The following is a 24,410-nucleotide window of genomic DNA, read 5'->3' on the forward strand; positions in this document are numbered from 1 at the left end:
TGGCATTTGTAATATAGACATGGACATTTAAAGAATATTAAAACTGTAAAATAAATATTTCAAACGAATTTTCAACAATTTTTATAAAATTGTTTACGTGTAAACAAGTTTTGTATGCTTCCTAAATCGGATGGTATTTCCTGCCTAACTTTTATACTAATATTACTCAGACAAGAATGAATTGCGCATGCGCAGTCCACGCTAACAGAGAGTGAGTGGAGCAGATGCGTTAGTCGTGGAAATTTATTTACAATATCTGCGATTATAGCGGAGAGGATACTCTGAAATGGCTAAAAATGAACAAGTGTTGATTCTTGAACCAGCTGGTGAACTACGTTTCAAAGGTGAGAAACAATTGAGAAGGCCACTTGAGTCAAAGACACGCTGGTCTATGGTCACATCCTCCCCACTGAACAGATCACTGTGCTATCGATGCTTGGAGGAAAGATCTGTAATTTATAATGCACAATAAGGCAGTTGATCTAATCAAAGGTGAAGGAATTTATTGAATCAACCTTTTGTGGCGTAAAGAGACACTGTTCCGCTTGCATGAGGCCGGAATGTTCCAGAATTGCTAAAGAATCCTCATGAGGTTATACCGGCATATTTGTAAAGTGAAAGTCATGATTTTATGTCATTTAGAAGACACAGACAGTGGCACTGTTTTTACCATATACGTATTTGTTATATAGGTCTGTATTTGGCGTTGAGAATGAACATGATGAACACTTCATGGGATCACCGTCCGTGATGAAATATGTTCCATTTGCATAGCATTATCACTTGTATACTGATCTGTCATTGATTTTTCAGCACGTGTACAGCCTTGTAATTTCTGGTAACCGTCAGCTAAGATCTAATCAGTTTTCATCTAACTGGCTACATAATTGACCTTGAAACAATCTGATGAGAATCTCTCATTTAAGTTTATATATATCATGATATTACAACACACCTAAGATACATTTTATATTTATGCAAAAAAGTACATCGACGCAGGTTACTGTGTATGCATTGGTTCAAGATGGTTTCTTTCAGTCTTCAAATGCACATTCACAATTGAAGGGGGTTTGCCATGCTGTCATATTTGTGTTGCATCGATTTATGGTGTTGGGTTTTCAACATGCACAACCTGCCATTCGTGTGATTGACATAAACAAACTGTCACAAACACTCCGTTTCATCTTTACCCTGAAGGGTATGAAGGACTGCTTAATCTTTACGATGATGACCAAGTTGTGAATGCTTATAATCATTGTTCCCTGCTGGTGTAAAGCATGACTCACATGTGTCAGCTTGCAAATTAATGTCCTCATGTACATGTGTACTATCAACAAACTTAGTTTTTCCCTTGAGGGCATGGTAGCAGCAGTTCACAAAGAATATAGTTCTATATGAAACTCAATACAATATCAATATCTTGAGACACAGTATGTGCATCAAAATATCAGACTTGTGTTGTTGGAGTTGGATTTTGTTTTGTGTTCACATGTGTTCTAAATATATAAGGGTGATTGGGTGCTTTTGGTCTTGTGTGGTATATAAATCTATGGAACCCCTGAATGTTGGAACTGGTAATGGTTTGTGTTACAAAGATTCTGCAAGGATTCCTTGTCTTTCATTGTTAATTTTCAAGCTCTTCACATGACATATGAATCATATCACAACATTAAATCATTCGAAAATGTTGATTGACTATGACATGGACAGCAACTGAACGAAACAGGGACAAACACTGAAAATGATTTCATATTTCGGTGCAATTCTTGAATATGATTAGGAAGAAGAATAAGCAACATTTTTTAAACATCATACTTAACAAGCTTCTTTCTCTTCTAACATTGTAATAATATGTGTCACCATCAACATATTTGTAAACATGGATAATATATTGGGAAAAACCTGAAAACTGCTAAATCCGGCAAACAGCAAATGTCAATGCAGGTATATTTGTCAATACACGTTTCATACTGTTATGTCTTGCCTGGCAGTGTGCCTTTCTGTTACTTATGTATTAGCCTGTAAATATATTAGGATAAGAGCAATACAAGGTTTAGCTATGTCTGGCACTGCGTCACAGTGCAAAAACACCACTATGTATCAATTCAAGACAGTGTATGTGAAAAGGAACACATGTATTAATTTGGAATGAACATATGTTGAAAGAATTTACTGCACAGTGCTTATTATCAGAACCTTTCCATGAATGTACATGTATGTCCTGTCGTGGCGGAGTAGCCTAGTGTTTAATGTGTTTGTCCATCATGCCTAAGACCTGGGTTTGGTTCTCTACATTTGTACGCTCGTATTCATATCTAGCAGAAAATTTCATGTGATATGTGAATGTATTTAATGTTTTGTCTTTTGCTTTCACGAGTTGTATAGTGATTTGTTTATTTCAAAGTTTAGGCTCCACATATATGTTTCTTGGTGAATGTTGTGCAATGGTCGTCATCCCTGTTGATTTGAGGTCTCATTCCTATCATTCTTCAGTTGTTCAAACAGCATGAACAGTTGCTTTCATTCAAGAACAGGATTCTATCACTCAGTGACAATTTTAAGACTGTCATTTTTGATTGTTACAATGGTGTCAAGATGACCAAGAAAAACATTCAAACTACTGCAGTTAAAAACTTGGAACTGAATTTCTGCATTCCTAACTTCATTGTCTTTTTGGGGTTGGTAGGGGAGAAGAAGGGAACAATGATAAACAGTTAACTCATGAACCTGATGGTATAAATACTCTTTTTATTATCACTTTCAACACATTTCATTAACATTCTTGGAGACAACAGATTTGGGTAGTTCATCCAACATTCACAGGTCTTGCATGAAACTATATACAAACAAACACAATGAAAGTCTAGGATATGTTGTGGACAGTTGGTCTATCCCCTGTCAGTTTAAGATATGTTTCTGGGTTTATGCAAGCAGTTTCCCCCCAGGCTTACCCTTGATCCAGTACTCTATCAATATATAACACAAAGCTGTCATACTTTCAACATTCTCAGTGCAAGGGATGTCACACCTTGCCTAACACTAGCTGCAAGTCCAATGGTGCTTTTTGCAAGCTGATTCCATTCGTGTAACTGTATGTAACAAATTACCCAATACAGAAGCTTGTGTTTTTTCTTGTTTAAAAGGTCAGGAAAATCATAGCCGATGCAAGAAATCTAATTACGTGGTAAGATAGGTCGTTACATGGCAGGCACATGCTCCCATTTCATAGTGAAATATGTTTTTTTTCCTTTTAAATATTTTTAAGAATTAGGATTAATGTCAGGGAATTGTTTGGAAGAAATGCCATTATTTTGTACATTGTACTCATGTTATTGTATACATTTGATGACGTACTGGATGCATGTTGTGATATGTCCTAGTGAACTTCTATAGATCATCCAGCATCCTGTAATTTGAGAAATGTTGGTAAACACCGTAAAACACTTTGTTGTGTTTGTAAAGCTATATTGATAGTCTTTTCAGCAGAAGTTTTGTCTTTTCTTCTCATTAAGTATTAGATATATTAACAAGTGTTATTAATATAGCAGTGCTTTTGGTGAAGAACTGTTGAATGGTATGGACGACATGTCATTGTGAAAAGTCTTGAAATTCTATATTTAGGCATCCATCAGCTCCATGAAAGTTTAAACATTTCAAATGAATAATGTTTCAGTTTTATTGTATCAGTCATGTGACGGAATTTGTTTGCAACTGAGGTGATTATCATAGTAAGGGGAAGTAACTGTGGTAGTCTTGCTTACATTATGGAGCCGTTGAGAAATGTTGAGATCGTATGTTCTTGTCTAATTGATAAGGTGGTAAACAGCAGAAATCCTCCTTGACTCTGATAATTATGGGTTACATGGCCATATATATGTCTGTGAAAATGATGTGCCGGAGAAATGGAATATGGTGGGAGAAATGAAAGTTGTTTTTCTTTGGGTAGTTAAAGTCCTAGGTCAGGAAATCTGAAACACTGGTGCCAGTGTCTCTTTGATAAGAGTCTGACATTAGAGATTTCTGAAGACAGTTGGTGCGGATCATACATGTTATATATTATCAGAGATTTTGTGTGTTAAATCAGGACATGTGACACCACCTGTACACAGCTTGTTAAGTCATGACAATTGACATCTACAGCAGATTACTGAGTCAGTGAGTGTGTTCATTCTTGTAAGTTTGGTGTTCACTTTTCATGTTCTCCCTGGCTAATATTAGCTGGATCATATATTTTTTCTTCTTCATTTTTTCCCTCTCTATAACAAACATAATAATTTATGTAAAGTTGTACATGTTTTCACTTATAATCCATTGGTAAGTATAGTAGGAAGATATTCATATGATACAGTACTTGGGTATCGGTGATATACTGGGTCATGATAGGATCGTATGTATCACATTATTAAGTAAGGTTGTAGTATGATACTAATATGTAATGTCGTATGATAATACACTTTCCAAATGACAAAGTGTGGGGCAAAGGTAAAAAGGCCCGTCCAAAACGTTCAGTATATTTTGTATATATTTAGTATATACTGAACATGTTGAGATATATTCCTGTCTTTTGTAATTAAGAATTTTATTTTATTGACTGTAATCCATGTACCACAATATTCATTCCTCCCAAATTATCTTTGACCTGCATTATAATTGTTTATGAGTTGTGATTACCCTCACAAGGGTAAGATCAGGGTTAGATTTGATTTTCCGTAACACAGGATCGACTTAAAGGATCGTGTGGCCATTGAATGTCTACTGTGTAGATTGATGCTCATGTGGCAAGACTTAATTATTTATAGACCGTTATTGGATATTGCTGAGTTCAGTGTTAAACCCCAAACCCTGAGATGAGGATCTATGTTATGTATATATCACATGCTGTTACCTTATGGGCAGTCTGCCAGTGCCATACAAACCCTCGTGAAAACAAATATTCCTATTTTATAACATGCAAGTTTAGAATATGTAGCAAGTCTAGATTACCACACTTTCAGGTTCTCAAAGCGAAGGGGCGGTGGGGTAGCCTAGTGGTTAAAGCGTTTGCTCGTCACGCTGAAGACCCGGGTTCGATTCCCAACATGGGTACAATGTGTGAAGCCCATTTCTGGTGTCGCCTGCCGTGATATTGCTGTAATATTGCTAACAGCAGCGTTAAACTAAATTCACTCATTCACTCTGAAAGTGAAGAAAGTCCCTGGGGCCTTTTGTTACTGTTAGTCTACCTCATGACTGTTATCGTCTGTTGTGTTGAATGGAGGAAGCATTCATGTGATCGTGGCCAGTCTCATGAGTAATTATCAACTTTGTGACTTCTGATAGGCAACTTGTTGCCCATTCATCTAGTAATTGTTTGATATTAGGTCTCAGGCCTCGCATCGTCAATACACAAAATACAGAAGTTAATTCCATAAAAGTTTCATGTCTTTGTATCCTTCCTGTCTATCAAAGACTCAGCATGATTAATGAGAATAATTTAAAACAGTTGAGGCAAATAACTTCTTTAGATATTACATTTAGCTTTATTTCCTTGTTGATGAATTAATATAATATGATAATTAAATCATGATGAAATGGCTCTGGATATGATCTTTTCTACAGCACTGAATTTCAGATCAGTTCATTTTCGTGGACTTTTACTGGTTGGTGTCCAAAATGTCTTAACATTTTCTAACTTTCTAAAGCTATTTAAAGTTGATGAAAGGGCCTTGTGCTTTTTGTGTCCAGAAGATTCACTGCAGTATGACAGATATTGTAGAAGGATTATTCTAATTGCCAGTTTTGTATGGGCTGTACAAGTAGAAGCTAAGAACTGATATGTAAGCTTGAAGGAATCTGTCATGGTCACAACATGCTGAAAGAGCTTAGATTTATGCTTAGGCCCCCCCAAAATATATATCCGTTTCCGGATAACCCGACCCTATCCTAACACCCACCACCACCCCGACCGACCCTAAATCCTTTTTTAACCAAGTCAATATCATGACTGGAGTGCATTTCAACTCATCATTTTCATCCAAATCGAGTATGATATTTTCATGTTTTTCAGTGTACGTAGGGCTAAAATGGATTGCATTGAATTGGCATAATGGGTCCTCACTGACCAAATTTGCAAATAAATAACATAAATAATGATTTGATATAGAAATCTTTGAATGTCTCATCATAAGGCATTATCACTACATGATGTGGTACTCTTGAAGACTTCAGGTGCTCACCTGGTGCCACTAAGAAATTAAAAAAAAAAGTGAAAAAGAAGAAGATAAAACCGACCCACCTACCCTATTTTTAAAAAGCATGTAATAGGAAACGAACATTTTTTTTGCCTTATGATGAGTTCTGATAATTTCAGAACTTTTGCTTTTAGGGAATGAAGAATTTTATGTTCCTTCTTTGCTTTAAGTAATTAGTAGCAGAAGTACATTAATTCCTGATTTGCATGTTATTGTGGTTATCTGTGAAGGTGATATTTATGAAAAATATTATGTTCTTAAATAAATAAAATACAATGAGAAATAAAAAATATAATTGAGGAATATAGAATTTCATTGATTGTGTTTCATAGCCTGAAAGCTGTAACAGGAAGAACATTTTTTTGTGAATATCATTATGTGTTTCCCACAAAATAAGATGCAGCATAACAATTATTCAAGAGCAGTTGCAATTGCCTAACATATCGAACTGGTAGCTCATTTCAAACTAATGTTTTAAAATATTTACTACTTTTTTGATAAAATAGCATGTCCTGTATTAGCTACAGTCTTGCATTAGCATACTGGTAGTCAGGTCTATCCCTGTTATTACTTCTGAATTGATTCTGTTTCACAACAGCTACTGTGATTTTTTACGGAATTTCAACAGGCTGATACTGTCTTCCATACACTCCCACCTTTGTACAATGACGTTCTGTGCAAGGAGTGGAGGGGTCACATCGGGTCACCTCATTATATTCATATTTCTTGTCAGTCCGATTTTACCCACGTTGCCATGTGAGAGTGTGAACATGATGAAGTGTTCTTGTACTGTTCTAAACATGGAGGAATAACATGGTTAAACCAACACATGTTGAGGCTTTCTGATGAAGTTGTCACCATGGCGACTGGCAGTTGGCATTTGATTTTAAATGTTGTCGACTATGCTTTTACCTCGTTAATATTTGTGTTTCGTAACAATTTTATGCATGAATTTCTCTATGATGATAGTGTAATAGGGGATGAAGTCTATCCATTTCTCCACAAAAACTGCTCAACAGAATTGATTCAGCTTATAATGTGTGTTTCATTGGGACTCGAAGGGTGTGCATCTCATAGTTGCATAGATGTTTATTGAACTTGTTCGTGAATTTTGTCCACTTATTGATCTTTATATGATAATAGGTTGTGTTATCTAACCCCTCAACACATTGTTTTTAGTGTTTTCAAGTACTTCAGTGGGACCCTGAATGTGTGAACTCTTCCTACAGCAGCAGGGGAATCCGTGTCCCTGGACACAATTGTTTCTTGTTACAATTGTGCTTAACTTTTTGGCAGTCATTATTCAGTTTGATAAATCAATTGTTTTGTAATTTTACTGATTTAGTGATTCATAAATCATCAGTATGTATTTCATAGCATTCAGTTAACAAATTGTGAAACATGTGACATTTAAACAAGACGAGTTTATTGTAATAGGACTGCTAGCTAGTTCAGTTTCTTCCATGACAAGTATTTCTGACTGGGTGGAAGGGACATGAGGTTCAGGGTCTGAGACAGACTAAAGCTGATTTGGTATGTGAACATGGTTAATGTACAAGGATAGGTTTAGTTTGAGAATGTCTTGTTCCTCTTATGTGAAATCATTATTGTCATTTCGTGAATTTAGTTCCCAGACTGTCTACATCAATATTACACATAGCTGAGGTAGCATTATGTTACCTGTACACATGGTTGTATTGATCTACCATAGATATAAACTGTGGTATACCTGCATAGTTCAGTGATGAGTGTGTGTACTTTCCTGTCACCTGTCACACCTGTTGTTTATAGGTTCTACCTGACTGAACACCATCATCATTGGATCATGACTGGATGTTAATCACTGTATGGTAGCTCTTCGGAATGGGGCGGTGGGGTAGTCTAGTGTTTGCTCTGCACGCCAAAGGCTCGGGTTCGATGGGTACAATGTGTGAAGCCCATTTCTGGTGTCCCCCACTGTGATATTGCTCGAATATTGCAAAAGGTGTCATAAAACCATACTCAGTGAGTCTTAGGAAGTATATAACCCATTGGGATGTCAGGGACAGTCTTACACTGCATTCAGCTTATGTTTATTTTAATTAATGCATGCACGCACGCGCACGCACGCACACACACACACACCTGTTTTCCGCAATGCATGAATTTGGACACCTGTTGGCATTCTAAAGTTGGTTGATGAATTGTCAAGTAGTGGTCAATTATCTTCACAGCTTTTACTGGAATAATATTGATAAAATGGCACTTGAAATAGGAATCCCTTTTGACCAATTGTTTCATAAAAGATGCAACACCCTGTGACGGTAACAAAAGGTACCCAAGTACCTTATGGTGATGCTTGTCAACAGAGGCTTGGGATTTAGGTTATAACATGGTCTGGCTGATCATAAATGGATGGATTATTACTGATTTGTGGCTGTAACTGTAAGCGACCGGTTTGCCTGACTAGACTGGATTGTTTACAGGTCACTGAAGTATTCCAGGAATATTTGGCTGGCTATAGCATACAGCGTACAACAATGTTGACTGACTCCCTGGATGCTGGCACTGGATGCATACCTTGATGAATTAGTCCCAGTTTTGAAAACATTGTGTCTGATGCCTCTTGTGACACCAACATGGAATTTGTCATTGTAAGACTCGAGGAACTTTCTAAAAAATAAATTTGGAAAAAGTAGACTGGACGGAGGTTATTTTGCATATTTATTTTGACAGCATGGCATGGGGTTCAAATGATGCATGGCTTGTTTACATCCCATGTAGTTGCCCATGCAAGACAGTGCCAGTGAGAAAATACTAAAATATGCAGATATTTAATAAAGCATAATGATTCCTAGACATGGTTGACCAATAATTGGACATAACATTGTTGATGTAAATGTATGCTATCATATGCTGTTTGGTTGAAACAGCTGTTGATGAGCGAGCAAAAGTTAGATGAACCCACAACTTGGTGCAGACAGAGGAAATAAACACTGTCCTTTGCTACTGCTGTGCATATCGTCTTTATGTCAGCATGTTCCGAGTCCACAGGGGTTTGATTTGTTTCTGATACAATTACATAAGGGCTGTGTAATGGCCAATAAATTGTATTGCAATATATTGCGATTCTGATACCTGTATTCTGATACGTATTGCGATATATTGGTTGCCCGAGTGTTTGACAGTGAGTGACATCGATTGTACATGTAGAGCTTATTTTCTACATACTAAAAAATACACTTAATGGTTGTGACAAGAGAAATTTCAAATTTTGATTTGATCTTGAGGGATTGTATTTTCATTTTTATAAAACATATTGTATGTAAAGTATGGTGTTTTGTCAAGTAATTACAATGGAAAACTTCAGTGTGAATGAAAGTCTGTAGATTTACGTAAATCATAGCGATAATCACAAAGCATCACATATATTTTATTACCCAATATTCCGGTTCTGGGAAAAAAACATTGCAATACATATCGTTTGAAAGGCATTTTGCGATATAGCGGTAATACCGTGCAGTATTACATTACACACAACTAACAAGGAAATAGCTGGTCAAATGAGGAACGTTTACTAGAGTTCTCCCCGTGTGCATTTTTTATAACAGGGCCCTTATTTAGGTGTGTTTTCCATATACATCTTTTCAGGCATCGGAACATAATGTTGCCAAGAGATGGTGATTCTGAGTCATGCTGATGTGTGAGTGTGTGTGTGTGATATTATGTTGTTAGCGTGAGTGTTTGTCATGTTATGACACGACAGGTGTCCAGTTGCAGGTGACTACTGATTGACAAATGTTTCCCCTGGATACAGAAACATTGTATCAATGTAAACACCTTGTCATATTACAATAACTGTTATGAGTGTGTTAGGACAATTATTACTCAGATGATCCATCTTCATACCTTTAGAGTCATATATGACAATCAGGTTTTTATTGTAGGGTCATTTAAAGCAAGGGATAGGTACCGTATATTACCATGGATAAGTTGATCTCATTGTTAAGCCGAGGTCCTAACTTGATCCTTAAAATCAATATCAAATGGTATGTCTGGTAGGTAAGCCGAACCATCAACTTTCGCTAATCTTTACATTATGATCGGAAATAGAGTGTCACTACTTTTAACATAGGGCCAAATGAAAAAAATGTTGTGGTTCCGATTACACCTCTTTAAAATTTAGGGTAAGTAGCTAGGATTTTTTTTGTAACATTTTTTTTAGAAGTAAAGTACAAACTCATAACACATTTATCAATGTACAATTGTTTATTCAATCAAGGATTTGGCCATCATGTCGACTTTCTCTATCAGAATGTCTGATGTCCGTCGGTGCCAGGGGGAAAAACCAATGGTATCTAAAAGCTTATTTCATTTCAACCGCTTAAAATAATTAGGGTCGGCACCAGAATTCAAGGGGCGGTTGGGTAATCGGAACCTCAGCATTTTGTTTTAGGCCTAGGATTACACATTAAACCTGGTGTTTTTCATTTGAAGTGTTTTTCATTAGTTATTAGAAGAAACATGTCAAGGGCTATAGATCCTGCATAGCTTTATTATCACCAGGGGCGGTGGGGTAGCCTAGTGGTTAAAGCGTTGGCTCGTCACGCCGAAGACCCGGGTTCGAATCCCCACATGGGTACAATGTGTGAAGCCCATTTCTGGTGTCCCCCGCCGTGATGTTGCTGGAATATTGCTAAAAGCGGCGTAAAACCAAACTCAGTCACTCAGTCAGTTATCATCACCAATTGGCAATTTGCTGACAGTCTCCATTTCATCATCGTCATATGCTCATCGTGTTACAGTAATACAAGATGGTTACATCACTTATGTATGATAGACACATTGTTTAACTACTACTTCAGAAGTGCAAGACAATCATTTGGGAACAAGAAGAGGATTTTAACATTTAATTTCAACATTTTCTGAGCAACAAGAGGTGGATTTTAACATTTAATTTCAACATTTTCTGAGCGGGCTGTTTTAGAGATCAGTCTGAGAACGGTGAAACAGTTGTAAGAATGTTTTGATTTGGGGTGTTACCAGTAAGCTCCTTATGTGATATCCAGCTGTAATCTCTACTTGTGTCCTTGCCAGTGTACAGGGTCAGGGATGAGCATCAGCTTACACATGCTGGCAAGGAGTGAGTGAGTGTACAGGGTCAGGGATGAGCATCAGCTTACACATGCTGGCAAGGAGTGAGTGAGTGTACAGGGTCAGGTATGAGCATCAGCTTACACATGCTGGCAGGGAGTGAGTGAGTGTACAGGGTCAGGTATGAGCATCAGCTTACACATGCTGGCAGGGGAGGAGTGAGTGAGTGTACAGGGTCAGGTATGAGCATCAGCTTACACATGCTGGCAAGGAGTGAGTGAGTGTACAGGGTCAGGTATGAGCATCAGCTTACACATGCTGGCAGGGAGTGAGTGAGTGAGTGTACAGGGTCAGGTATGAGCATCAGCTTACACATGCTGGCAAGGAGTCAGTGAGTGAGTGAGTGTACAGGGTCAGGTATGAGCATCAGCTTACACATGCTGGCAAGGAGTGAGTGAGTGTACAGGGTCAGGTATGAGCATCAGCTTACACATGCTGGCAAGGAGTGAGTGAGTGTACAGGATCAGGTATGAGCATCAGCTTACACATGCTGGCAGGTACAGGGTCAGGTATGAGGAGTGAGTGAGGGTCAGAGGGTCAGGTATGAGCATCAGCAGGTATGAGAGCATCATGCTGGCACACATGCTGGCAAGGAGTGAGTGAACAGGGTCAGGTATGAACATCAGCTTACACAGGCTGGCAGGGAGTCTCAGTGAGTGAGTGAGTGTACAGGGTCAGGTATGAGCATCAGCTTACACATGCTGGCAGGGAGTGAGTGAGTGTACAGGGTCAGGTATGAGCATCAGCTTACAGCTTACACATGCTGGCAGGAGTGAGTGAGTGAGTGTACAGGGAGTGAGTGAGTGAGTGTACAGGGTCAGGTGTGAGTATCAGCTTACACATGCTGGCAGGGAGTGAGTGAGTGTACAGGGTCAGGTATGAGCATCAGCTTACACATGCTGGCTAGGAGTGAGTGAGTGAGTGTGAGTGATCGCCCAACTTTGGTGGCAGTTCTGTGTTACCATCTTTCGGGAGGAGAGCCAACCGTGATGTACAACATAGACAAACAGATGGATGCTCACATGTGTTTTTGAGATGTTTACTGCTTTGAAGGAGGTTACTTTTGTTAAATGTGTGGTAGAACAACCTGGAAACATAATCTGGAAAACAAAACAGTTGATCCTATGTGATTCGCTTATCACTAACTCCACTTCAAGCCAAACGAAATCAAATTCTTTTGTTGTTATTAATTGAGACAGCATTTTTATTTAAAAATATAGTAAACAAATGTTGGTATAGAATTAAGCCAGTAAAATGTCTGACTTTTGTAAAAAGCATCTGTTTCTTGTTTGCTTGAGCAAGGTTGAAACCAGTTGTTAAAAAGTATCCATTTTATCCAAATGTATTAGAGTTACCCCCCGAGAAATGTTGTCTTTGGCAGAAAAGGAAGTTATTAATCATAGTTCTTAATGGTGTCTGTAAAATGATTCCGTTGCCTTGATATAACATGCTGTTTGCAGGTCAGTTGAACACTGGGTGTTATTATGAGTTTTGAATCTTATTTGTGCAGAAGTTACAAAATGACTCAGTCTCAGATGAATGAACAAACATATCACAATTGTATGTTGTGTGTCATATGGTGAGCTGGTGTTTTCATCAATACAAACTGAAAAGGCGGAAATATATTGACACTCTGGTTGGTGACAAATATGCCTGAACAAATAGAGAAATTGATCATAGTGTTTCCTCCTTCGATAATATTGAATATGTAACAGTTGCAGCAGTGATATTTGAAACAACTGGCGATGATAGATAGTAATGAATATCGGGGGTGACTTGGCAAACATGCTTGTCTGAAGACCAAATAGGTATGGGGGATAGATGGGTTGAAAGTCGTGAGCATTCTTCAGTAAATAGTTCATGATGCAGGGATTTATCTTGAGTCCTGTTTTTGAGTGTCCCTGGGACTTATACTCTTAATTTTCAGAGGTCCTGGACAACAAAATGGGGGTCCCAGTACTTAAAGGTCACATGCAACCAAAAACTCAAACATAATTAAAACACAATTATCACTTATTCATGACATATAATATACATTGCTGGTTACGAAAAAATATATAAACAAAATTATAAGCGTACAATAGCAAATCAAAAGTGCAAAATTGTGTACTTCGGTTTACTTCCCAAGAAACGAAGCAGCCGGGATACCGAACCCAGTTAGAGCGGGTGGGTGTGCACTCAAGTGTAACGGCTGGTTCATTTGCAGATGCCTTCACGGCTAATTGTGTGTATATATATATATTTAGAGATGTTGGGTTTTGTAAATACATGCTCATTTTTTGTGTATAACATTTTGCAATCAACAGACATCATAACAAGTCATGTGTTCAAGTATCACACCTACCTGTCTGTGTAATTACATAATGTGACAGAGACCGAACTCGGGCCATAAATCAATGCATTTTGTTTATGATGTATAGCCTGATTGGTGTTAAGTTCAAATTGCATGTGGTCAGTGATAGCAGCTGTGTATTGAATATTGTCATTAGCGGTTCACACCCATAACCCCTACATGCCACTACCCCTACACTCCAGTACCCCTACAGCTAGTTAAAACAACACCTAGCATTTACCTGTCTGATATAATAGACTAATCCTAAAGAGGGATTAGTGCATGGAGCATAGATGAGATCAAGGGATGCATAAATGTGATTAGTCTTTTGTGGCAAGGAAATTAGTGGTCTCATGATGAAAACAAACCTCAACCCTGAGTAGAAGAAACATACAATTGGAAAAGTGTTGTGATTGCTAAATGTTGTTAAGAAAAGTTGTTATAGTGCACTTTAATGTTACATATATTACAATGTTGAGAAGTTGAGAGAAATAAAACATGGAGATGATACAGGAAATTGAGATTGTTCCATACAGTATATAAGTGCTGACATGAAGAGAGGTAGCCGTCAAGTTCTGTTGGATGGATATCTTCACACTAAGAATGTTGAGCGACAGACCTGTGTACACTGGAAGTGTGTGCAGTCAACATGCAAAGGAAGAGTCACAACTGTTGGCGATGTGGTAAGAAATACGACTGAACACAATCACCCACCAGAGGATAGCCAGAAGGTCCGGTTTGTCAGCAACCTGAGGAAGAGAGCCAGGAGGAGTCAATACCGATGCGCACTCATCTACAACAACGAAGCTTACCAACCTGACTGATGACGCAGACACGCACTCATGCCCTCCTTTCCATCTGTTAGCAGTGCCCTGTACCGCCACCGCCAGAAGACGCATTCCTGTCTTACCACAGACGAGATCAGAAGTCGAACTCCAAGATCCCTGGACGCAGACAGCAGATGGTAGACCATTCCTCCTGTTTGCGGACGCCATGACGACAAGATCTTGGCCTTCGAACACAAGAGAGTCTTGAAGCCTTGCAGTCAGCTGACAACCTCTACATGGATGGAACTTTCACAGCCTGTCCTGCACTGTGGAATCAAGTATACATCATCCATGCAAGACGGCAGCTCAACATATCCCTCATCTTCGCCTCTTCTTCCGGACCGCCAGACAACAACCTACTCCAGACTCTTCCGCCATTGCTCAAGGATGAAGTTCAGCAGAGACTCAACAGACCGCTTGATCCTGCCTGCATCCAGACCCATTTTGAGCTAGCAGCAATCCACATGCCATAGAAACAGAATTTCCCACTGCTGACGCGTGAAGGGCTGTTTCTTCCATTTCTGTCAAGCCATCTGGAGGAAGGTTCAGGATCTTGGACTAGCTGTTGCCTACAAGGAAAACCCCAAGTCACCAAGTGGATCAGGAGAGCAGCTGGACTACCTCTACTTCCTCAAGCCGCGGTCCAAGACACTTGGATTGAAGCCATGGATGACACTCCTGACGTCCCAAGAGCTGGCGACTTCAACGACTACATCGTGACAACATGGGTCGACGACACTGCCAGATTTTTTCTTCACCTGTGGAACCACAACCAGGATTCCACAACCGTTTGAATCGAGAAATTCCACACAGGCGCCCGAACATCTACAGATTTGTAGAAGTCATCAGGAGAGTCGAACACGCCGAGAGAGTGAGGATTGCTCAGATTGACTTTGGTGCTGCGCCAACAAACAGAAAACGAGTGTACAGAGAGATCGACAACCGTCTGTGCAGACTCAAGGAACAGCTTCAGCGTGGACAGAAATCCCCTCTTCAGTTTCTTGACGCCGTCGGCTACCTGCTCAAGCTTGGATAGACTGTAACACTGACACTTGAACACTTGTGATAATGTAATAATGTGGTCTTTCTCTCATCCTGATATGTTGATATGAAACACTTGTGATAATGTGATCTTTTGTTCATCCTTATATGATGATATGAAAACACTGAATGTAAATAGACTGAAAACTTGACAATTATTGATCTCAATGTGTGATGTATTAAGGTCACACTTTGATAATGTAATAATTTGGTTTTTCTTATCCTGATGTGATATGAGATGAGATGATTAAAACACTGAATGTAAATAGACTGAAAAACTTGACAATTGATCTCAATGATGTGGTACTTTGTGATAACACATGTATTAAAGTCACTTTTAAAATCTGTCTTGTGTCATGTTGTGCATCTTAAGTGGACCAGTCCACTGTATGGAATAGGTAACAGGCAGGAGATTAGTTATGCAACAGACCATAAACTATGTTGTTATAAGCTGTAGGGGTAGTGGCATGTAGGGGTAATGGGAGGTTACCTCATTAGCAGACAGGCAGGCAGACACACGGGTGTCAATAAAACAAGACATTGAGTTTTGTCTGTGACAACGACGTATCTATATCACAGTTAGAAATTGTGTCAACGCTAGATAATGACATTGCTTTTAAGTATCGAACTGAGAAAGTGTCTCGGTAAGAAGAACGTGTGGTGAAATAGACAAATGAAATTATATAAACAGTTTATTTACTGTCATAACATATAAAAAGCTCATACTTGTGAGATATCAACAAAACATTAGAAAAATAGCTCACACCAAAGCCTTCACCGAAGTATTCACCCGACAACCCGCCTTCCAAGTTGCGCTAACTCATTTACTTTAAGACGTGCTATGAGCGCAGCCCAGCTGTTGAAACTCGCTTTCCCCAGAAAAGTCTGGGGAAAATTAGTGAAACGCTTGAACTGACATTTCGCTACGGTTTTTTCATCGCTGCTATTTTTCAACTTTATAAGTTGAATTTGCATTTTTGACGATTTGTTTCGGTATGTCCATACCGAAAGGTATCAGAATCTGCAAAGTTGTGTTTTACGTTGCATGTGACCTTTAAATATCATTATTAATAGTGTTATTGTCTTGTGTATTATGATCATCACATTATTTGTTAAAGTTATTGAATTGCTAATGATACCATAACCCAGCTAGTAGCAAACTCTTTGATAACTTATTGTTACTTGATTGGAATTTTCACAAAAAGTATTTTGACTTTTTTCTGCGTCCCTCTGGATGCGTTAATAAATTTTGTTAAGGCGTCCTGTCAATTTTATGCATATAGGACACAGGAATTCGTGATCTTGTAAATCCCTGTGATGACATGCATCCATTTCTGCTCATAGATATGAAAGGCTACAAGTGATACAACAAGAAAGTAGAGAATACTTAACTGAATCACTCCTAGACTTATTTAAGTACCAGGCAATGTGCTATCTTTTTGTGATAATGTCAGTCATTCTTGAAGCTGTTTGATTTAATGTTCTGGTGTGAGGTCTTGTTATCACCTTTGGTCTTGTAAGCCCAACATACAAAACATAGCAACTAGCACTGCACTGTATGACCAGAATTCAGGTATACAGCTAATATGCTTTTAAACCATACATATTGCAATATTTGTTCTGTGTACTGGTATATTAGGTAAACAAATATGACAACATTTCTATTATTTCTGTGGTTTGATTTGCTGTTAGATGTAAATGAAGACACGGAAAAATGGTTTGAGCTAACGGATCTAAAGAATCATAATCTTTTGTGTGTGAAAGTGTAAATTGACAGGTAATGGATAACAAAATTTCAGAATAAAAAATACAAAAGAATTCTTCTGCAACTTCAGGCTCTGAGACACAATACTTAAAAGTTTTTACCTATCACTCTGAACATGACAATTTATATTTTTAGACATTTCCTGAAGATATATGACGTGTCATCAAATGATTCATTGTATGAGGTAGGGTGACACAGGGCACAGTTTTACAATCATTCAGTTTTATAAACATTAAATTAATTAGAAAAATATAACAAATTCCTACCTGTCACACCTAATTTTTAGATTGCTGTTGTGGGAAATAAAGCATTTATTTTTTGCCTTAGTTTGAAAAAAAAAAGAAGATCTGTATGATGTACAACATAGACAAACAGATGGATGCTCACATGTGTTTTGAGATGTTTACTGCTTTGAAGGAGGTTACTTTTGTTAAATGTGTGGTAGAACAACCTGGAAACATAATCTGGAAAACAAAACAGTTGATCCTATGTGATTAAGCTTATCACTAACTCCACTTCAAGCCAAACGAAATCAAATTCTTTTGTTGTTATTAATTGAGACAGCATTTTTATTTAAAAATATAGTAAACAAATGTTGGTATAGAATTAAGCCAGTAAAATGTCTGACTTTTGTAAAAAGCATCTGTTTCTTGTTTGCTTGAGCAAAGTTGAAACCAGTTGTTAAAAAGTATCCATTTTATCCAAATGTATTAGAGTTACCCCCCGAGAAATGTTGTCTTTGGCAGAAAAGGAAGTTATTAATCATAGTTCTTAATGGTGTCTGTAAAATGATTCCGTTGCCTTGGTATAACATGCTGTTTGCAGGTCAGTTGAACACTGGGTGTTATTATGAGTTTTGAATCTTATTTGTGCAGAAGTTACAAAATGACTCAGTCTCAGATGAATGAACAAACATATCACAATTGTATGTTGTGTGTCATATGGTGAGCTGGTGTTTTCATCAATACAAACTGAAAAGGCGGAAATATATTGACACTCTGGTTGGTGACAAATATGCCTGAACAAATAGAGAAATTGATCATAGTGTTTCCTCCTTGATAATATTGAATATGTAACAGTTGCAGCAGTGATATTTGAAACAACTGGCGATGATAGATAGTAATGAATATCGGGGGTGACTTGGCAAACATGCTTGTCTGAAGACCAAATAGGTATGGGGGATAGATGGGTTGAAAGTCGTGAGCATTCTGCAGTAAATAGTTCATGATGCAGGGATTTATCTTGAGTCCTGTTTTTGAGTGTCCCTGGGACTTATACTCTTAATTTTCAGAGGTCCTGGACAACAAAATGGGGGTCCCAGACACTTAAATATTATTATTAATAGTGTTATTGTCTTGTGTATTATGATCATCACATTATTTGTTAAAGTTATTGAATTGCTAATGATACCATAACCCAGCTAGTAGCAAACTCTTTGATAACTTATTGTTACTTGATTGGAATTTTCACAAAAAGTATTTTGACTTTTTCTGCGTCCCTCTGGATGCGCTAATAAATTTTGTTGCGTCCTGTCAATTTTTTATGCATATAGGACACAGGAATTCGCATCTTGTAAATCCCTGTGATGACATGCATCCATTTCTGCTCATAGATATGAAAGGCTACAAGTGATACAACAAGAAAGTAGAGAATACGAACTGAATCACTCCTAGACTTATTTAAGTACCAGGCAATGTGCTATCTTTTGGTGATAATGTCAGTCATTCTTGAAGCTGTTTGATTTAATGTTCTGGTGTGAGGTCTTGTATTATCACCTTTGGTCTTGTAAGCCCAACATACAAAACATAGCAACTAGCCCTGCACTGTATGACCAGAATTCAGGTATACAGCAATATGCTTTTAAACCATACATATTGCAATATTTGTTCTGTGTACTGGTATATTAGGTAAACAAATATGACAACATTTCTATTATTTCTGTGGTTTGATTTGCTGTTAGATGTAAATGAAGACACGGAAAAATGGTTTGAGCTACGGACGAAAGAATCATAATCTTTTTGTGTGTGAAAGTGTAAATTGACAGGTAATGGATAACAAAATTTCGTAATAAAAAATACAAAAGAATTCTTCTGCAACTTCAGGCTCTGAGACAATACTTAAAAGTTTTTACCTATCACTCTGAACATGACAATTTATATTTTTAGACATTTCCTGAAGATATATGACGTGTCATCAAATGATTCATTGTATGAGGTAGGGTGACACAGGGCACAGTTTTACAATCATTCAGTTTTATAAACATTAAATTAATTAGAAAATATAACAAATTCCTACCTGTCACACCTAATTTTTAGATTGCTGTTGTGGGAAATAAAGCATTTATTTTTTTGCCTTAGTTTGGAAAAAAGAAGATCTGTATGTACAATCAGTGCCATTCACTGTCAAACACTTTAGCTCCCAATGTGTTGCAGTCTGTATCACAATAAAGACCTGTTTGGCCATGTATTACTATACAATATCTTTGCTGATATACTGCCTTAAAAGATACCCACTTTTCTATGGAAAAGTAGACGTGCAAAGTATTGGCAAGGAACCTGTGAGACAATTATCAACACGATACAGTGGTGGCGATATGTATCCCAATACTTTCCAATTTCTAATAACAGGTCACACATAATAGATCTCTCTCTCTCTCTCTCTCTCTCACTCTCACTCACTCACTCACTCACTCACTCACACACACACACTCACTCACTCACTCACTCACTCACTCACTCACTCACTCACTCACTCACTCACTCACTCACTCACTCACTCACACTCACTCACACACACACACACACTTAACAAGCTGTTCATCTGATAAAGTTTCAGCATTTAATGCTTAAGAAAGTACAGTCGCACATATTCAGTATACCTTGATGTAACATATTTAAGTTTGCAACTGAAGTTTCCCTTGGGAAGTTGTGTTTCTGCACCAATGCTTTCACAAACAATTCATTGTAATTTATATCAGAATTCAGAATCACTGAAAAAAACTCTTAAGCATGCTTTCTAAATTTTATGTTCTCTTTGTTCTCTTTCTTAACAAAGCTAAGACATCGTTCATAGTTGTTAATAAATGGTGTTATTTGTCAAACAACTAAAATATATTTCAATTACTTGAAGACAAGTATTCTGCAGTTCACAGAATTTGACAAATGTTCACACTCTTTTACTTATACACCGACTCCTTTCTTCATGTAACAAACACATTCCTATAAGGTTCAATTTGTTTTTAAAATTCAGGAGAATTTCAAAGAGACTCCCTTCCTATTCCTAATGCAATGCTCCCTACAACTTGAAGTAGTCTTTAGGTTGTATCGGGATATATCTTGTGGCAATGCATCGATGTATCATGGACCCTCGCGATATAAATATCCTAAAATATTGCCTAAATGTGTTTTGTATCGATGCACTCGTATCGCGTTGTTGACGATGCAAACATCGATACTATCGATGAATCGTTACACCACTAACTGTGGAACTAGACATAAGTGTCATGTTTAATCAGGTACTGAGGTAGTTTTTATTATTGTCAAAAGGCCCCTGAGCAAATACAAGACTGTGTCAATGTACCACATGTATTTTATTTTTGGATACTACATGTATGGATGAGGTAGATGAATCATTCTAGCTGTTGATTTTGTATGGTTTTCCTGTCATTTCTGTACAGTTGATTACATTCAGATGTCAGTTACGAAATATCCGACTGGCCTGATTATTGTATTGATCCGTGACCAGAATGAAGACCATTTGAGACAGTTGCAGTTGTTAGAAAACATTGTGTGAGGATCTTGTTTTAGGATCAGTATATCGATTGATGCCACAATTAGTTATTCTGTATTATATAGATGATAATTACATACCTAGATCTGCAGTTAATTAACCAAATGCTGAATATGAACTTGGCTGACCCATTAAATAATTCCTACTGAGTATTACTTCATATTGTCCATCTTAACTGTGGTAGTCTCAACAAGTATATATGTTTTGGTGGAAATGAAATATTCATATGGTACAGTCATTCAATATTCGTATGTGAGGATTGCTGATGCCATATTAGCATAAAAATGTATTGATGCATCAATATACAATTATTTATGTATTTTTGTGTTATAATGCTGCCATTGCAATTATACTATGGGTAGAGGTGTAACGATACAGTGAAGCCGCAGTATAGTACATCCCAGTAATATGGTGCGATGCAAGTATATACACAGTACTTATATTTCATATGCTCATATTATCCCCCGCCGCACGTTAAGCGCGAAGCCGGGGATATAGTATTTAGGCTCTGTCCGTACGTCCGTATTTACGAATTGGAATATCTTAAGAACCGTTAACTAGATTCTTTTCATATTTGGTACCTAGGTTCATCACAGTATAAGAAGGGTGTTTGGTGACCTTGACCTTCATTTCAAGGTCACAAGGGGACAACGTTTTACTTGCATGTTAAGCTATCTCAAGAACCGTTCACTGGATTTTCTTCATATTCAATACCAAACTTTATCTAGGAAGGGCGCAGGGCCCAGTCAATTTTGGTGACCTTCACATAATTTTCAAGGTCACAGAGACACTTTGAAGATTTCAGCATATTAACCTGCATGTTATGCTTGTCAGTGAGATACCTCAAGAACCATTCACTGGAGTTTCTTCATATTTGACTGACTGACTGACTGAGTTTAGTTTTACGCCGCTTTTAGCAATATTCCAGCAATATCACGGCGGGGGACACCAGAAATGGGCTTAACACATTGTGCCCATGTGGGAATCGAACCCGGTCTTCGTGTGACGAAGTTAACGCTTTTAACCACTAGGCTACCCCACAGCCCCTTCATATTTGACACCAAGCTCCATCCAGGGAACGCACAGGGCCGAGTCGATTTTGGTGAACTTCACTTAATTTTCAAGGTCATAGAGACACTTTGAAGATTTCAGCATGTTAAATTGCATGTTAAGATAGTCAGCAAGATATCGCAAAAAATATTTACTGGATTTTCTTCATATTTGACACCAAGCTTTATCTAGGGAAGGCCCAGGGCCCAGTCAATTTTGGTGACCTCCACATAATTTTCAGGGTGACGATGACACTTTGAAGATTTCAGCATGTTAACCTGAATTGTCAGCAAGATATTTCAAGAACGGTTCACTGGATTTTCTTCATAGACTTTCAAGACTTCCCTTGAATGTTTTTCAATAAGCAATTTCTTTAGTACTATTTTTGCATATTTCATACACTGTGACATTCATGTCAAGGTCAAAGTCAGTCTTGAAAATATGTGTGTGTTTGAACACCTAAAGAGCAAGATATCAAGAGAGGTTGACTGCTCATGTTTTTGTTGACATTTAACTTAAACTTTCATTACTTTATAAGTTTGATTTGATAATTTGCGGCGGGGAATTATGTCACCTTAGTGACAATGCTTGTTCTGTTCATTTTTGTACTTGAATCACTATCCTGAGTCATTTGTTTTAAAATTACAGACCTCAAAGATGGGATATTGTAGGTGAGAAACATATGAACTTGGGGGACAGTTCAGATTCTGCTTTTTATATCCAACTAGGAAATACCAGAGAATCTGCATGAACGTTCATACACTGATTTCTGTTATTCACATTTTAGGTCAACATAACTTCTAATGAATTGTATGTATTGAGATAATATTGTTGTAGATCCATATATTGAATCATGAGCCACATATTGCGATAAGTATTGTATTGCTGTTTGTTATACCACTAGTATTACTAGTGGTAATGATAATATGAGAACTGTTTTCAAGGTCGAATATCCCATCAGTGTCTTCAGTACGTTAGTAGGGGTATTGAGGATTAATGGCTGTAGCTGTCATTGTCGTCTTATTCAGTCATTCACTCTTTTCTTCAATAAGGTTGTTATAAGAAAGAAAGGTGGCATACTAATTTGATTTTCATCTAATGTGTCATGTATGGGTACACTGCTCAAAAGAAGTTAAGGAACTCCCGATTCTTTCATATCACTCTATTTGATCTTTTAGGCATGACGGATCAACTGTAGTAATATGAAGAGAATCAGGTGGGTTTTTTCTTCTCTTCTGTAGTGTATAGTAACTACGGATAGTGGGATATCCATGTCCACTGTGATATTTCTACTTGCCACCATGTAGCCATCAGGTCATTGTGTTGTGCTATCAGTTAATACATGGCTTGTTTGAAACACCACACAATGTCTGGGATGCTCACTTCATACCATGAAGAAAAGAAACTCCTGGCATAGGTAATCAATAAATCATGGTAATGTCAGAGAAACTTTTCACATCTCATGTTTTTTAGAGGAGCTTGTTACATAACACAGATGTGAGATATTTCATTTTATTGACCACTTTGAAACACCGAAGAGGCTAACTATTGTATCAAGCCCTATGTTGTTTAGCAGGAAATCAGCTTTATAGACTGGTTGAAACATGTCTGAAGTGGCGCGATGTTCAATCTGTGTCACTATTCAAGTCTTATTGATTGTGAAATTATCTACTCCCTGTCTGCGGTTAGTGTGTGATATTTTGTAGTTTAAAAGGTTTGTGTTTGTAACCTGTAAAAGATGAAGGTGGCAGATGATGATGATGATGATGATGATGATGATGATGATGGTTGTTTATTCCTGTACACAGAAATATTGTAGCTATATGACTGAAGTCTTTAAATAATCAAGCCTGGATCAGACTAACAATCCATGCCACTGAGCTACCATGACAAGCAATCAAAGTCAAGCCAAGCCAATCTGCCATCACTTTATGTCCAGCATTGGTCCCTCAGGACAATGCTAATTTTGAATCCCAATGGGAACCTTTTCTCTTGCTGGCAATATGTTGCAACTGGCACTTCAGTTGACAGGCAAATCTTTTGTTTACCCCAGATATGTAAACATGATAAGATTTGCACTGTATTTGGCAGCATTTGCATCTGCAAAATATTATTCAAAGGTGAGCACCATTAAGACATTGTCCTGTATGTATGGCCCCCTATATTCTTCATTCCATGGATGCAGCTGGTTTGAAAATGCTGAGTCTGCAAAGTGTCACATCATTTACTGTTAAGCATTTGGC

At 37.7% G+C, this 24,410-nt stretch overlaps 1 protein-coding gene across 1 annotated transcript in view; it reads left to right on the forward strand.

Annotated features, from left to right (window-relative positions):
• The first annotated feature begins 180 nt into the window (after positions 1–180).
• LOC124284343 (vesicle-associated membrane protein/synaptobrevin-binding protein-like) overlaps positions 181–24,410 on the forward strand; it is a 56,597-nt gene continuing 32,367 nt past the window's right edge. Inside the window, 1 exon segment of the mRNA XM_046720431.1 lies at positions 181–344. Within this exon segment, the coding sequence (XP_046576387.1) occupies positions 287–344 (58 nt within the window). The 5' untranslated portion in view covers positions 181–286.

The sequence above is a fragment of the Haliotis rubra genome, unplaced genomic scaffold (genome assembly GCF_003918875.1).
Source record: "Haliotis rubra isolate DU_JTF1 unplaced genomic scaffold, ASM391887v1 Scf11, whole genome shotgun sequence".
Taxonomy (NCBI): Eukaryota; Metazoa; Mollusca; class Gastropoda; order Lepetellida; family Haliotidae; genus Haliotis; species Haliotis rubra.